Here is a 17,624-nt window from a genome sequence, read left to right on the forward strand (position 1 = left end):
CATGCCTGGCATGTAATCATTCCATTTAATGGGTGTCTGCATTTGTGAGAAGTTTGACTTATATAAAATCAGCTCAATTACTAAGAAACTCAATTAGCTTATAAATTATCCAGTTTCCTGATTTTTACTCCTTGTCTAGTCCTTCTAATTTTCCATATTATGACTTAACGTGTAGTGTATCATCCAGTTCCAGTAGAATTGATCAGAACCACTAATTTATTATTACCACCAATATCATCTGTGGATTTTAAGCATCTGGGCTCTCTGTTCTCCATTTCCAAGGATAATAACAGCAGTCTGGCAAAGGAGCTTCCAGACCAAAACCTGGGAGCATTCTCATCCCAAATCACCCCGATTATAATCCCGACCATAGCCCCAGATTAACAGACGATCCAGTTGAGGGGAGCTTTCTGAATATGATTTCTGTGCCTTTTCCTCCTCTAGTCTCCCACCAACTTTTCCATCCTTGAGATATAACCTTCCTGTTTTACATTTCAGGGAGTTATCTTGTATTTATAAAATGAGAATCATTAATTGTCTCTTGGCCCCTTTGCATTTTAATTAGACCCTGCAGAAACAACAAAATACCTGTCACCAGAAACTGGAGGATCTTTGCAACTGGGTAGGACAGGCAGAAAGAGCATTGGCTGGCCATCAAGGTAGAGCCACCCAGCAGGATCTCTCTGCTTTGCAGAAGAACCAAAGTGACTTGAAGGTCAGTAAGAGTTAACTCATTTTTTTCATTCCTTCAAGTATTTATAAAGGCTTGCTATGCGCCAGGCACAGTGCTTAGTGCCAATAACATAATGGTAAACGTCCCTGCTCTCATGAAGCTTACAGTGTCTTGGAAAAGACAGACATTACACAAATAATCACAAAAATGAACATATAATTTATTCAGTATTGTATCTATAAAGGAAAAGTTACATGAGAACATATAACAGAGAGACCCAGTCTTGACTTGGATATCAAGATTACCTTAAAGAAGTGTCACTTAAACTGAGGAACAGAGGGTACATAGGGGTTGATGCATGAAGGTGTGGGAGGAAGAAGAAAATTGCCAGGCAGAGGCCTGTACATCAGTCTGGAGGTGGGAATGGGGTCGAGCACAATGTATTCAAGAGCTGAAAGAAAGCTAGTTCAATTGGACTGCAAAGAAGAAAAGGAAGATTAGTGAATGATGAGTCTGGAGGGTAGGACCCAGATCACTCTGGGCCTTATAGGCTACATTAGGATTAAGGGGTCATAACCAAGAGAGTTATAAAGGACCAACCAGGCCTTAACTCCGCTAGAATCCTGTTGTCAACTCTTCTTTATAGAAGAATGATCTCTTTGAGGATAACTCATTGCAGAATAAAAATCATGTTTATGGGCGGTCTCCTTTTTTGTCTTCACTAAATATCTTCTTAGAAATTTAAATTTTTCTTAGAAAATTAAATATTTAAAAAGTTTCTTAATTTAGAAGCATTTAAAATTTTATTATCTCCATTGGTTTAGGCATAAACCTTAAGCAAATTATACTCAGGGACATACGTCAGTTGCAGATAATGTCATCCTAGTCATTCATCTTCATGCTGTTGAGAGGTCTTCGAAGTTCTAAAGTTGAAGCCTCTGCCATCCTGTTTTCGTATGTTAAGGATTTACAGGGTGACATTCAGAATCATGCCACCTCATTTGCCAGTGTTGTCAAAGACACTGAAGGGTTCCTGGAAGAGAACCACGCTAAGCTGAGCCGCCATGAGTTGACAGCTCTCCGGGAGAAACTTCATCAGGCTAAGGAGCAGTATGAGGCTCTCCAGGAAAGGACGAAGCTGGCCCAGAAGGAGCTGGAGGAAGTGGTGACCTCAGCCTTACAGCAGGAGACTGAAAAGGTAACCAGACTGCTGTGATGCTTGGTATTTTTCAAAAAAGAAAATTTTGGTACCTACACAAATAAAAGGTAATGAAGGGAAACTGCTTTACAGAGAGCATAGAATCACAAAAAAGGGTTAATTCAGGAGCAGATCTGTGAGCCAATATTTATTTTTATAAGAAACATCCTGAAGGACTTTAAGTCAGGAATAGTTGGTAGTAAGTTCATATTCCCAATCATCACCATCATCATCATCATCCCTGGGGAAAAAGCAAATGGCATATTTCTAACCTGAATCTGGACTGGTGATCCAAGGGTACTAGTGAAAATACCTGGGCAGTCTTAATGGGCCACAAGCTATCCTCAAGCTGCCACTATAGTTTCAGTGGGAAGTCATGGCGCTGGGATAAACCTAAAAGAAGGTAAAGTCTCATGGTCTGCTGCACCCCACTCAGCACTGGCTTATTGAATCAAAGTTCTTTTTCTGGCTGTGAACTTGTACACTAATGAGGGAGGTAGAGAATGTGGAAAGAGAAGTAAGTTACCTGAAGATGAATTCTGAAATACATGAATATATCACTTGGCATAACCTGTTTTATTAAAGTACTTGAAGAGTCAGAAAATAGAATTTGAGAGACAAGTTTCAGAATTCAGTGCTCTACTTGGCAGAGAAAACGCTGGGAGTAGTCTGCATTTTCCTTAAGGAAGAACAGAAAGTTAATTGAGTGTGACTGTGCTGTTTTTTATCCTACCAAGGCAGTGTATAACTTCTGCGTACCTAGAAGGGATTCCATAAAGCTTGGAGGTGCCAGGACTAAATCATCTCTTGACAAAGCCCTTTCAAATCCTGGGATTTGCCGCCCTCCTGCTCCTTTATTAAAAGCAGTGAGATATAGATCAAATTTAGGGATTGTTTTAAATTATTTTTCAACAGATTTAGAAGATGCTTATTTTTCTCTGTGGGTGCAAAGACTGTTTATACCCAGCCTTAGAGCTGCTTCTTCTTTTTTTTTTTTTTTTTTAAGCCTAAATGTCTTCCCCTTTACTTAACCTTTGGTTCATAGCTGAGTATCTAAGGCCTTCTCACTAGACTCCCCCTGTGGCTTTCAGAGTAAAGCAGCAAAGGAACTGGAAGAGAACAGGAGTAAGATCGATGCTCTCTTGGATTGGCTGACTTCAGTGGGATCATTGGGTGGACAGATGGAGCCGGTCTCAGGAGGTAACCTGGAGAAAGGAGCCTTGGATACCACTGATGGTCACATGGGGGTGAACCAAGCCCCAGAGACGCTGGACAAGCAATGTGAGAAGTTGAAGGTGAGCATGTTAGCTTGTTCTTACAATGCTGGGTGAATCTCTGCTGCCCTGGGCAAGTCACCATAACCTCTTGCCCTAAGTCCAGTGAGCACTTCTCAGTTCATATCTTCTTTGATTTCTCAGTAGCCTTGACAGTCTTGACCACTCCCCTTGAAATAGTTTCTCCCTTGTTTCCATAGCACTATCTGCCCTGATAATCCTCCTCCCTTTCCTCTGGCCAGCTTTTGAAATACTGATATGCTTCCAGGTTGTAGCCTAGGCCTCTTCTCGTCTTTCAGAATATATTTTCCTTGGGTATTCTCATCCACCCACGACACCTCACTTCCCGTTTGTACTAGTGGTTTTCATGTATATATTTGTCTCCAGCCCAGATGCCTGCTCTGAGCTTCAAACCAGTGTATAAATCCATCTGCCTATTTGCAACTTGGAACCACAGGCACCTCAACCTGAGAACTAGACCTCCTATTTTCTAAAGTACCCCTCCCCCACTGAACATGTTCTCCTTCCTATATTCCCACTTACTTGCCTGGACTAAACATCACCCTAGATTCCTTTCCTTCCCTCACTCTCCCATATTGAATCAGTCATCAAACCCCACGCTTCTTATAGCTCTTTTAAAATCATCCACACGTTTTTATCTCCATCGAGATATTAATTGCAGTTCAGACTGCTATCAGCTCTCACTTGTGTTATGTAACTTCTGGTCTCCTTGACTCTTGGCTTTTACCCTCCAATCCATTCCCACACTATTAAGTGATCTTTTAAAGATGCTGTGTCCCTGCTTAACCCTTTTAATAGTTCCCTGCTGCCCTTAGGAAACTATTTCTTACTCATCTCTACTCATCTATTTATTCAGCAAATATTGAGGGCCTGATGCATGACAGGTATTGGAGATAAACCAGTGAACCAGCCAGATCCACCATCTCCAAGACATTAACTGATATATGCAGGTATATTGTATTACATGATTGAAAGAGTATTTAGGGAACTTGGAAGACACACAGATCACATACGTTAGTGATACCTTTATAGCGTACAAAACTGGTTTAGCTGACATGCTTCTGTTGAACAGCCTGTGTGGGCCATTGCCTTATTTTGTATTCATAGGATTTCTGCCTCTTGCATGCTACTTCTGTGCTTGGAAGATCCATTGTAGTGTGTACCCTAAAGCCATGGCAGTCTTGGCACAGAGCAGAAATGGTCCTGCTGTCACAGGGGCTTCCGGATACTGCTTGCTGGCAGCTCCATCTAGGAAGGACACTGTCTTACCTGTGGGTGGATGAGAGTGGGGACATCTGGGCAGTATACAGACAAGCTGTAGTACTGTCCCTTACTGTCTCTTTGAGCAGGATATATTTGTCACCCCAGCTTCCCTGAGATAACGTCGGAAGCTGAAGCTATCAGGTTGCTGTTGTCCTTCTCTAGGGAGTTGCATAAACAGTATAGATAGTTAAGAACACTTACTGAGCTCCCAGTGACTTCTGTTAGACTCAGGAAGAACATTTTAGGAACAAAACCAAGCAACCACAACTGTCCTAAAAGAACTTACGTTCCACTGAAACAGAAAAAAGGTCTACATGTCTACATATTTGACATAACACATACAAATAAAACGTACAGATTACCTGTACTATCCAGAAATACAGTCTATTCTCACTAATATACAAATTGTTTATTTAATGAATTAATTTTCCAACATTTTTTCTAGTAGGGACAGTCTTCAAGGATATGTGAATGCCACATTTCACAGCTTAGCATTTGCAGTTTTTATGCCGTCATATGTATGACTTATGCAGCTTACTGTCTCCTTCCATCAGTGTGGGTAGTTTTAGTTGGCCATTTGTACCTTCTGTTAGATCTGGGGTAGTTTAGTGATGAAGAGAGTCAGGTTCAAGTCACAGTTTGTCCCTTAACTATCTGCATGACCTTAGTCAAGACATACAACACCTTTTTGGTATTCAGTTATCCCATCCTTGATATGGGAATCATATGGTCGGCCTACACTACAGATGGTGGCACGAGTATTATGAGATAATACATGAAAACTGTCAGATCCTAGATGAGTCAGTTCATCTGGGATTAGTAGATGGCATAATGCATAGAGAGTGAGAGATATTAATGATTTCTGAGCAGCTGGAAAAGTGACCTATTGAGATCTCTCCCTACTTCTAGCTGTAGACATAAACAAGTTATTGTGGTTTCCCTACTGATTGTCCTTTGTTTGTGGGGATTTTTGCCAGGCTCGTCACCAAGAATTGCTGTCGCAGCAGCAAAATTTCATCCTGGCCACCCAGTCTGCTCAGGCCTTCCTGGACCAGCATGGCCACAATCTCACACCCGAGGAGCAGCAGATGCTGCAAGAAAAGCTCGGAGAACTAAAGGAGCAGTATGTGACTTCCCTGGCCCGGTCAGAGGCAGAAGTGAAGCAGGTGCAGACACTACGGGATGAGCTGCAGAAGTTTCTGCAGGATCATCGAGAGTTTGAAAACTGGCTGGAACGGTCCGAGAAAGAGCTGGAGAACATGCACAAGCGAGACAGCAGCCCCGAGGCCCTTCCCGCCCTACTCAAGCGACAGGGGAGCTTCTCGGAGGACGTAATTTCCCACAAAGGAGACTTGAGATTTGTGACTATCTCAGGACGGAAAGTCTTGGACACAGAAAACAGCCTTGAGGAAGGCAAAGAACCATCAGCAACTGGAACCTTAGTGAAGGACAAGCTGAAGGATGCAACAGAAAGATACAGTGCTCTCCATTCAAAGGTAGAGGAGAGGTTCCTGGCAGCCCCTGGTGTAACAGTCATGGCAGCCCTCACACAACTGTGGGTGGTTTCTGGGGCTTACAATAAGAACCTCAGACACAGTGAACAAGCTGATTTGTAGATTGACCATGGGTAGAATGAGTGTTTATGAGTTCTGAAAAACTGCAAAATATAGAGGCCCAGGGGCTCATGCCTGATCTGAGCAATATCCAGGGGTATGTCTCACTGCAGTGGTGAAGGTAGAAGTGCTCACCTCCCTGTGTCCTGGCCAGCAGCCATGGCCTCCCAAGAGACAGAGCACAGGGAGACTTAAACCAAATACACAGTCTTTATTACTGGACAGAACATCTAGGGTAAACCCTTATCTTCCTCCCTATCAAAGAATTCCCTTTAGCTCCCAAGATATAGAATCCAGTCAGTTCTTCTTACCTGTTTTGTGCTTTTTGCCAACATCTTTCACCCCCAAAAGGAACACATTTTGTACCTCTCAGTCCCCACCTTTGCCTGCAACCTGATGTATATTTCTTTGGTGGCTTGTCATACAACTAAATCTTCCCAGGTATATAATAAAGTGGAGGTGGATAGTATGGATCAAACAGTCAGGACCCCACTTACAGAAAATTGTTGCTACCATCTATCTGTGGGGGCCCACACTAACCTTAACTGTAGTTACAGTCAGTTCCCTGTAACATAGCCAGAGCTCTTTGGACTGTGCCTGGGAAGCTGCTGCCCTTGGCCTGACCCACTTAAGTCTGCTTTCCCTTCTTTTTTTTTTTCTTATGGCGCAGTGTACACGACTGGGCGCTCACCTGAACTTGCTGCTAGGCCAGTATCAGCAGTTCCAGAGCAGTGCCGAAAGCCTGCAGGCCTGGATGAAAGCTTGTGAGGCCAACGTGGAGAAGCTCCTCTCAGAAACTGTTGCCTCTGACCCTGGGGTCCTGCAACAGCAGCTTGTGACCACAAAGGTGAGCCAATACACAAGCTGTTGTGCTGCATGGCTTAGAGTAGCTTCAAAGCGAAGCAAATGCTTGCATAGGTTAAAGGCAGTGGTTGGGATGCCGTGGACAACATATGATTCCTAAAAACTTTATTCTGATGTCTGTGGCTATGGATAAACAGAATTTATTCTATAAAGCTGCTCAGTAGCTCTCAAGCCCTAGAACCAGCTTTGATTATGCACTGTGATGGTTTTCTTTTGTCCTTTTTCATGGATAAGCAGCAGTTGCAGGAGGAATTGGCTGAGCATCAAGTACCTGTAGAAAAGCTCCAAAAGGTAGCTCATGACCTCATGGAAATTGAAGGGGAGCCAGCCCCAGACCACAAGCATGTTCAGGAAACTACAGGTATGAAGCAGCGATAGCCAGAGTGTTCCCCTAATTCCTAGTATGTGCCTCTGTTCTGTAACATATCACATTGTGTTGTACAAGTATCTGTGGTGCTAGCTAGGGGCTGTGGATATAAACACGAATAGCTCACCCTCTAATGAACTTTATTCTTACACCATACGAGGCCTTCATGGTCTGACTTCAACCTCTTTTCCCCAAGCACTTGCCTTCTAGCCACACCCGACTTCTTTCCTTTCCCAAGTCATTTCCTCATTACTTTACCCCTGAAGTTTTTCCTATTGCTTAGCTGCTAACATTTATTGAGTCCTTACCATGCATGATGAAATCTTGCTCATGTAACCGGGAAGTTACTTCCTTTGTAAAGTCCTGACACCACCCCCGCCCCGACCCCCAAAAAGAAGTAAAAGATAAGAACTAATCATTCTTCCTTCGGGTTTCTCTAGTACAGTACTCCTAGTACCAATATAGCACTTATGATTTTATTATTGTGGTTAGTTGATGTGCCTTCCACTACCTATGCTCTCTTTTAGAGTTTTAAGGTTTGTAGAAGGCAGAGACTTTATCATAATAATCTTTAGTCCTCAGCATCGAGCACAATTTCTGGCACTTAGTAGGTGCTAGATATATAATGCTTCTTGAATTTGGTTCAAATAGTGATGTATTTAGGCTTATTTTTCTTTCTGTTTGTCTTGATTTCTGTTGTTATTATAACTAACATGTACAATTTAAATATGTTTTCTTTTTAAAGTGCAACACAAAAATTGTCCCCACTCTCTCTTCTCATGGCCTTGAATTTCCAGATTCCATACTCAGCCATTTCCAAAGCCTCTCCAGTAGCTTGGCAGAGCGCTCTGCTCTGCTGCAGAAAGCCATTGCCCAGTCTCAGAGTGTCCAGGAAAGCCTGGACAGCTTGTTGCAGTCCATCAGTGAAGTTGAAAATAACCTGGAAGAGGAGAAGGTGGCACCGCTGTCATCAGGAGTCATACAGGAGGCCCTGGCCACTAACATGGTGAGACCTGTGCCCCAAGAGTTAGCATAGAGGGTATATTTGCCATGTTCCATAATGATATCATTTTGAAAAAGTATCAGGAAAAGAATTCATTTCCATTAATCTTCTAATAAGACTTAGAAATGTTGACTAATCCATGTAAAGGTTTGTGTACCCAATTTCCAAACCATTGGTAAGCTTGAGGAAAAGTGGTGATGGCAAAGTCACTGGTCACATGGGGTGGAGAACTAAGGGTATTGATGGTATTCTGAAGTTTCAGTTGCAATCCTCCAACCTTCCTTGAGGAGGTGAGCATGTAGTTACTAGAAGCTTATTAGTTTGTGGCTCAGATATCCTGGAATAAGTGAGCCAGGAGCTGACAGACGTGTTCTTGATGACAGAAATTGAAGCAGGACATTGCTCGGCAGAAGAGCAGCTTGGAGGCCACACGTGAGATGGTGACCCGATTCATGAAGACAGCAGACAGCAACTCGGCCGCAGTGCTGCAGGGCAAACTGGCCGAGGTGAGCCAGCGCTTCGAACAGCTCCGGCTACAGCAGCAAGAAAAGGAGAGCTCCCTAAAGAAGCTTCTGCCCCAGGCAGAGATGTTTGAGCATCTCTCTGATAAGCTGCAGCGATTCATGGAAAACAAAAGTCGGTTGCTGGCCTCTGGGAATCAGCCAGATCAAGATATTGCACATTTCTTCCAACAGATCCAGGTAAGGATATATCTGCCAGATGGGCAGAATAAAGGGGAAAGAAAGGCAAGGAAAAAAATATATTTACTGAACACATAATATGTCAGTCAATGTACTGGAAACTTTACCTGCATTGTCTTAAAGAATTCTCACAGCCATCCTGTAAGCTAGATATTATTTGTTCATTTTTTAAAAACACCAACTAGATTTATTTTTCACTCATATTACATGTTCAACCCACATCAGCAGGAATACTTAGCTCATCAAGGTCACTCAGTCTTTCAAGTTGATGGAAACTTCATCCTGACATACGTTTTCACGATTACTACTGCAAGGGGAAGAGGACATATCATATCCATTTACATTTTATTAGTCAAAGCAAGTTTCACATGACCATAGCTGACTTTCAAGGGGGTGGAGAAATGTAATCCTACCATATATCTAGTAGGTGCAGAGCTGAAAATCTTTGGTGAAGAGTTATTACCTCCCGTAGATATAGCTGTATATCCAGGAACAGAATTGCTGGGTCATAGTACCTGCCTGTACTTAATTTGACCAAGTAGTAGCTAACTTGAGCTCCAGAATGGCTGCACCTGCCCACATTCCCACCTGTAGTACCTCAACATTGTTGTATTCTCACATCGCTGCCTTGGGTTTATCCAACTATCTAACATTTTCCGTATTGTACTGCAATCTCATTGTTTTGTTTGATTTGCTCTCCTAACTTTTTGCTTTTTGTTTTGAAATTTTTTAAACTTACAGAAAAGTAAAAGGAACAGCACAATAAACATCAGTATACTTTTCACCTGGATCCACCAATTGCTGTTTTTTCTCTCTTTATAAATATATAAAAGAGTATCACTATGGGCTTCCATTTTCATTATCATCATTGTTCTTTTTTATGCTCAAACGTTTTCAAATTTGGTCAGTGGGTGCCCCTTTAAGCTGTCTCCTGGTCTTTCTGACATGTCCCTACCAGTATATGAGCACTCTCTTACTTTCTGGCACAATAAGATGTGTCATGGTCACCTCGTACTTTCCCTGTCCCATACCTGAAATCACCTGTTTCTCCAAGGAGCCCTATTTCTACTGGGGAAGTGTAATTAGATATCAAAATCCAGATAACTAGATGAGCCATTAGGGTGTCATTGCTTCTAGGTCCTTTATGTGGATAGGATTAGGAAATCTTGAAAGTTTTTTATATCATGTATTCATACTGATAATCCAGCTCCAACTCAACACCATAGGATTCTCCCTCTATTCTCTATTTGTATCTTCCTCTGCCCACAGGGAGAACCCTCGTTTCCAACAACTTAATATATTATTTGCTATATCCTACAATAAGACCACTTTGGAATTACACTATTATTTCTACCAATAACAAACCTACTAAGTAAAATTCAAGATTTCTTTAGATTTCTGTTTGTCCTGAGACTCTGACCTACTGTATACTATGTTCAAAGTTACCTGAATTTTTTTTTCCCTGTAATTTCTTACATAATTAGCTTTCTTTGTTTCTATTTGTATTCAACTCCAGGATTTTATTTTTCTTTGTAAAGTTTTATTTTTAAATATGTGAAACATTAAGAAAGCTCAGATTTTCCAAGACTGCTTTCTAAAGGATCAACAGTTGACTAAAGTCTCATGGAATAATAATATCTACCTTGAAAAAACTATTTTGGGAATTAAAAAGTATCGGAGGTTGGAGATTGGTTCAGGATGGCGTAGTAGAAGGACGTGCTCTCACTCCCTCTTGTGAGAGCACTGGAATCACAACTAACTGCTAAACAGTCATCGACAGGAAGACACTGGAACTCACCAAACAAGATACCCCACATCCAGTGACAAAGGAGAAGCCGCAGTGAGACGGTAGGAGGGGTGCAATCACAATAAAATCAAATCCCATAACTGCTGGGTGGGTGACTCACAAACCGGAGAACACTTACACCACAGAAGTCCACCCACTGGAGTGAAGGTTCTGAGCCCCACGTCAGGCTTCCCAACCTGGGGGTCTGGCAACGGGGGAGGAATTCCTGGAGCATCAGACCTTGACAGCTAGTGGGATTTGATTACAGGAATTAGACAGGACTGGGGGAAACAGAGACTCCACTCTTGGAGGGCACACACAAAGTAGTGTGTGCATCGGGACCCAGGGAAAGGAGCAGTGACCCCATAGGAGACTGAACCAGACCTACCTGCTAGTGTTGGAGGGTCTCCTGAAGAGGAGGGGGGTGGCTGTGTCTCACCAGCAGCAGAAGTTCTGGGAGGTACTCCTTGGCGTGAGCCCTCCCAGAGTCTGCCATTAGCCCCACCAAAGAGCCCAGGTAGGCTCCAGTGTTGGGTCACCTCAGGCCAAACAACCAACAGGAAGGGAACCCAGCCCCACCCATCAGCAGACAAGTGGATTAAAGTTTTACTGAGCTCTGCCCACCAGAGCAACACCCAGCTCTACCCACCACCAGTCCCTCCCATCAGGAAACTTGCACAAGCCTCTTAGATAGCCTCATCCACCAGAGGGCAGACAGCAGAAGCAAAAAGAAGTACAGTCCTGCAGCCTGTGGAACAAAAACCACATTCACAGAAAGATAGACAAGATGAAAAGGCAGAAGGCTATGTACCAGACAAAGGAACAAGATAAAACCACAGAAAAACAACTAAATGAAGTGGAGATAGGCAACCTTCCAGGAAAAGAATTCAGAATAATGTTAGTGAAGATGATCCAGGACCTCGGAAAAAGAATGGAGGTAAAGATCAAGAAGATGCAAGAAATGTGTAAAAAAGACCTAGAAGAATTAAAGAACAAACAAACAGAGATGAACAATACGATAACTGAAATGAAAACTACACTAGAAGGAATCAATAGCAGAATAACTGAGGCAGAAGAATGGATAAGTGACCTAAAAGACAGAATGGTGGAATTCACTGCTGTGGAACAGAATAAAGAAAAAAGAATGAAAAGAAATGAAGACAGCCTAAGAGACCTCTGGGACAATATTAAACGCAACAACATTCTCATTATAGGGTTCCCAGGAGGAGAAAAGAGAGAGAAAGGACCAGAGAAAATATTTGAAGAGATTATAGTCGAAAACTTCCCTAACATGGGAAGGGAAATAGCCACCCATGTCCAGGAAGCGCAGAGAGTCCCATATAGGATAAACACAAGGAGAAACACTCCGAGACACATAGTAACCAAATTGGCAAAAATAAAAGTCAAAGAAAACTTATTGAAAGCAGCAAGGGAAAAATGACAAATAACATGCAAGGGAACACCCATAAGGTGAACAGCTGATTTCTCAGCAGAAACTCTACAAGCCAGAAGGGAGTGGCATGACATATTTAAAGTGATGAAAGGGAAGAACCTACAACCAAGATTACTTTACCCGGCAAGGATCTCATTCACATTCTATGGAGAAATCAAAAGCTTTACAGACAAGCAAAAGCTAAGAGAATTCAGCACCACCAAACCAGCTCTACAACAAAGGCTAAAGGAACTTCTCTAAGTGGGAAACACAAGAGAAGAAAAGGACCTACAAAAACAAATGCATAACAATTAAGAAAGTGGTACTAGGAACATACATATCGATAATTACCTTTATGTGAATGGATTAAATGCTCCAACCAAAAGACACAGACTTGTTGAATGGATACAAAAACAAGACCTATATTTATGCTGTCTACAAGAGACCCACTTCAGACCTAGGGACACATACAGACTGAAAGTGAGGGGATGGAAAAAGATATTCCATGCAAATGGAAATCAAAAGAAAGCTGGAGTAGCAATACTCAAGCAGGTAAAAGAGACTTTAAAATAAAGAATGTTACAAGAGACAAGGAAGGACACTGCATAATGATCAAGGGATCAATCGAAGAAGAAGATATAACAATTATAAATATATATGCTCCCAGCATAGGAGCACCTCAATACATAAGGCAACTGCTAACAGCTATAAAAGAGGAAATCAACAGTAACAAAATAATAGTGGGGGACTTTAACACCTCACTTACACCAATGGACAAATCATTCAAACAGAAAGTTAATAAGGAAACACAAGCTTTAAATGACACAATACACCATATAGATTTAATTGATATTTATAGGACATTCCATCCAAAAACAGCAGATTACACTTTCTTCTCAAGTGCGCACAGAACATTCTCCAGGACGGATCACATCTTGGGTCACAAATGAAGCCTCAGTAAATTTAAGAAAATTGAAATCATGTCAAGCATCTTTTCTGACCACAACGCTATGAGACTAGAAATCAATTACAGGGGAAAAAAACGTAAAAAACACAAACACATGGAGGCTAAACAATACGTTACTAAAGAACCAAAAGATCACGGAAGAAATAAAAAAATACCTAGAGACAAATGACAATGAAAACACGACGATCCAAAACCTATGAGATGCAGCAAAAGCAGTTCTAAGAGGGAAGTTTATAGCATTACAAGCCTACCTCAAGAAACAACAAACATCTCAAATAATCTAACTTTACACCTAAAGGAACTAGAGAAAGAACAAACAAAATCCAAAGTTAGTAGAAGGAAAGAAATCATAAAGATCAGAGGAGAAATAAATGAAATAGAAACAAAGAAAACAATTGCAAAGATCAATAAAACTAAAATCTGGTTCTTTGAGAAGATAAACAAAATTGATAAACCATTAGCCAGACTCATCAAGAAAAAGAGGGAGAGGACTCAAATCAATAAAATTAGAAATGAAAAAGGAGAAGTTACAACAGACACCACAGAAATACAAAGCATCCTAAGAGACTACTACAAGCAACTCTATGCCAATATAGTGGACACCCTGAAAGAAATGGACAAATTCATAGAAAGGTATAGCCTTCGAAGACTCAACCAGGAAGAAATAGAAAATATGAACAGACCAATCACAAGTAAAATTGAAACTGATTAAAAATCTTCCGACAACCAAAAGTCCAGGACCAGAGGCTTCACAGGTGAATTCTATCAAACATATGGAGAAAAGCTAACACCCATCCTCCTCAAACTCTTCCAAAAAATTACAGAGGAAGGAACACTCCCAAACTCATTCTATGAGGCCACCGTCACCCTGATACCAAAACCACACAAAGATACTACAAAAAAAAGAAAATTACAGACCAATATCACTGATGAATATAGGTGCAAAAATCCTCAACAAAATACTACCAAACAGAATCCAACAACACACTAGAAGGATCATACACCATGATTAAGCGGGATTTATCCCAGGGATGCAAGGATTCTTCAATATATGCAAATCAATCAATGTGATAACACCATATTAACAAATTGAAGAAGAAGAACCATATGATCATCTCAATAGATGCAGAAAAAGCTTTTAACAATATTCAACACCCATTTATGATAAAAACTCTCCAGAAAGTGGACATAGAGGGAACCTACCTCAACGTAATAAAGGCCATATATGACAAACCCACAGCAAACATCATTCTCAATGGTGAAAAACAGGAAGCATTTCCTCTAAGTTCAGGAACAAGACAAGGATGTCTACTCTCGCCACTATTATTAAACAGAGTTTTGGAAGTCCTAGCCACAGCAATCAGAGGAGGAAAAGAAATAAAAGGAATACAAATTGGAAAAGAAGAAGTAAAACTGTCAGTGTTTGCAGATGACATGATACTATACATAGAGAATCCTAAAGATGCCACCAGAAAACTACTAGAGCTAATCAATGAATGTGGTAAAGTAGCAGGATACAAAATTAATGCACAGAAATCTCTTGCATTCCTATACACTAATGATGAAAAATCTGAAAGAGAAATTAAGGAAACACTCCCACTTACCACTGCAACAAAAAGCATAAAATACCTAAGAATAAACCTACCTAGGGAGACAAAAGACCTGTATGCAGAAAACTATAAGACACTGATGAAAGAAATTAAAGATGATACCAACAGATGGAGAGATATACCATGTCCTTGGATTGGAAGAATCAATATTGTGAAAATGACCGTACTACCCAAAGCAGTCTACAGATTCAATGCAATTTCTATCAAATTACCAATGGCATTTTTTACAGAGCTAGACCAAAAAAATCTTACAATTTGTATGGAGACACAAAAGACCCCAAATAGCGGAAACAGTCTTGAGGGAAAAAAATCGAGCTGGAGGAATCAGACTTCCTGACTTCAGACTGTACTACAAAGCTACAGGAATCAAGACAATATGGTACTGGCACAAAAACAAATATAGATCAGTGGAACAGGATAGAAAGTGTAGATAAACCCACGCACCTATGGTCAACTAACCTATGACAAAGGAGGCAAGGATATACAATGGAGAAAAGACAATCTGTTCAATAAGTGGTGCTGGGAAAACTGGAGAGCTACATGTAAAAGAATGAAATTAGAACACTCCCTAACACCATACACAAAAATAAACTCAAAATGGATTAGAGACTTAAATGTAAGACCGGACACTATAAAACTCTTATAGGAAAACATAGGAAGAACACTCTATGACATAAATCACAGCAAGATCCTTTTTGACCCACCTCCTAGAGGAATGGAAATAAAAACAAAAATAAACAAATGGGACCTAATGAAACTTCAGAGCTTTTGCACAGCAAAGGAAACCATAAACAAGATGAAAAGACAACCCTCAGAATGGGAGAAAATACTTGCAAACGAATCAACGGACAAAGGATTAATCTCCAAAATACATAAACAGCTCTCGCAGCTCAATATTAAGGAAACAAACAACCCAATCCAAAACTGGGCAGAAGACCTAAATTTCTCCAGAGAAGACATACAGATGGCCAAGAAGCACATGAAAAGCTGCTCAACATCACTAATTATTAGAGAAATGCAAATCAAAACTACAGTGAGGTATCACCTCACACCAGTTAGAATGGGCATCATCAGAAAATCTACAAACAACAAATGCTGGAGAGGGTGTGGAGAAAAGGGAACCCTCTTGTACTGTTGGTGGGAATGTAAATTGATACAGCCACTCTGGAGAACGGTGTGGAGGTTCCTTAAAAAACTAAAAATAAAATTACCATATGACCCAGCAGTCCCACTACTGGGCATATACCCAGAGAAAACCATTATTCAAAAAGACACATGCACCCCAATGTTTATTGCAGCACTATTTACAGTAGCCAGGTCATGGAAGCAACCTAAATGCCCATCAACAGACAAATGGATAAAGAAGATGTGGTACATATATACAATGGAATATTACTCAGCCATAAAAAGGAACAAAATTGGGTCATTTGTAGAGATATGGGTGGATCTAGAGACTGTTGTACAGAGTGAAGTAAGTCAGAAACAGAAAAACAAATATCGTATATTAACACATATATGTGGAATCTAGAAAAATGGTACAGATGAACTGGTTTGCAGGGCAGAAATTGAAACACAGGTATAGAGAACAAACGTATGGACACCAGGGGGAAAGTGGCAGGGGGTGGTGGTGGTGTGATGAATTGGGAGATTGGGATTGACATATATACACTAATATGTATAAAATGGATAACTAATAAGAACCTGCTGTCTAAAAACATAAAATTCAAATTTCAAAAAGAAAAAGATAGCTCAAAAGTCAAAACTTTTCAAAAAGTTATATTCAGGCTGTAGGAAAGTGAATAAGGATATACTCTCACTCTCTTCCATGTGTCTTCTATCCCATTCACCCCCAGAGGTAGTGGATTTCACATTTATTATTTCTATTTATTTTTTCCAAAATAAACACACCATTTCCAATTCTTCGTTACACAAAAGGGGGTACGATACATAATCTTTTGCACTTTCCTTTTATACTTAATATGTCTTAGAAATCACTTAATTCATAGATATCCTCCTCTTTTTTTGTTGTTTTTAAACTATACATTCATTTTGAGGATGAACCGTAGTTTATTCCACCAGACTCTTGTTCTGGTTATTTCCAAAATTGTGCTATTAAAAATGACACTGTAGTGAATAATTCTGTGTTTTTTCCCTGTATTATTGGAAGTGTATCTTCAGAGTAATTCCTAGAGTGGAATTGTTGCATCAGAGGGTAAACGGTTGTGTGGTTTTGTTAGATGTAGCCAAGTTCCCTCCATGAGGATTTCCCCGTTTTGCATCCCTAGCAGAAGTGTATGACAGTACTATGTATTTCCCCTGCAGCCTCACCAATAGAATGTATTGTCAAGCATTTGAGTTTTTGCTAATCTGATTAATAAAACATATCTCAATGTGGTTTTAATTTTTTATTTCTTCTCTAAATTGAATATATTTTTATACATTTAAGAGACATTTATTTGTAAATCATTGGTTCATGTATTTTGCTCTCGTCTGTCAAGAGTTTGATCTTTTTTTTCTTTCAACTTACAAGAGTTCTGTATTAGGGAAATTAGTCCTTTATAACATGTTGGAAATATTTTCTCACAGTTTGTCCTTTGCCTTTTGACATTGCTTATGGTGTTTTTGGCCATATAAAATTTGTTTTTTTAAAAAAATTTTTACACAATAGATTTTATCACTTTTTTTAAACTGAAATATAGTTGACATACAATATTATGTTAGTTTCAGGTGTACAACATAGTGACTCAACATTTAAATACATAATGAAATGATTACCATGGTAAGGCTAGCAACCATCTGTCCCCATTCAGAGTTATTACAGTGTTATTGACCATGTTCCTTATGCTGTATAT

General features: G+C 40.3%; 1 protein-coding gene across 1 annotated transcript in view; it reads left to right on the forward strand.

Moving 5' to 3' along the window:
- Positions 1–17,624, forward strand: part of MACF1 (microtubule actin crosslinking factor 1) — a 240,964-nt gene that overhangs the window by 124,060 nt on the left and 99,280 nt on the right. Inside the window, 8 exon segments of the mRNA XM_032613193.1 lie at positions 566–715; positions 1,638–1,871; positions 2,963–3,166; positions 5,407–5,925; positions 6,713–6,889; positions 7,144–7,267; positions 8,071–8,279; positions 8,660–8,977. Of these exon segments, the coding sequence (XP_032469084.1) occupies positions 566–715; positions 1,638–1,871; positions 2,963–3,166; positions 5,407–5,925; positions 6,713–6,889; positions 7,144–7,267; positions 8,071–8,279; positions 8,660–8,977 (1,935 nt within the window).

This window comes from Phocoena sinus, chromosome 1, assembly GCF_008692025.1.
Source record: "Phocoena sinus isolate mPhoSin1 chromosome 1, mPhoSin1.pri, whole genome shotgun sequence".
NCBI classification, from domain to species: Eukaryota; Metazoa; Chordata; class Mammalia; order Artiodactyla; family Phocoenidae; genus Phocoena; species Phocoena sinus.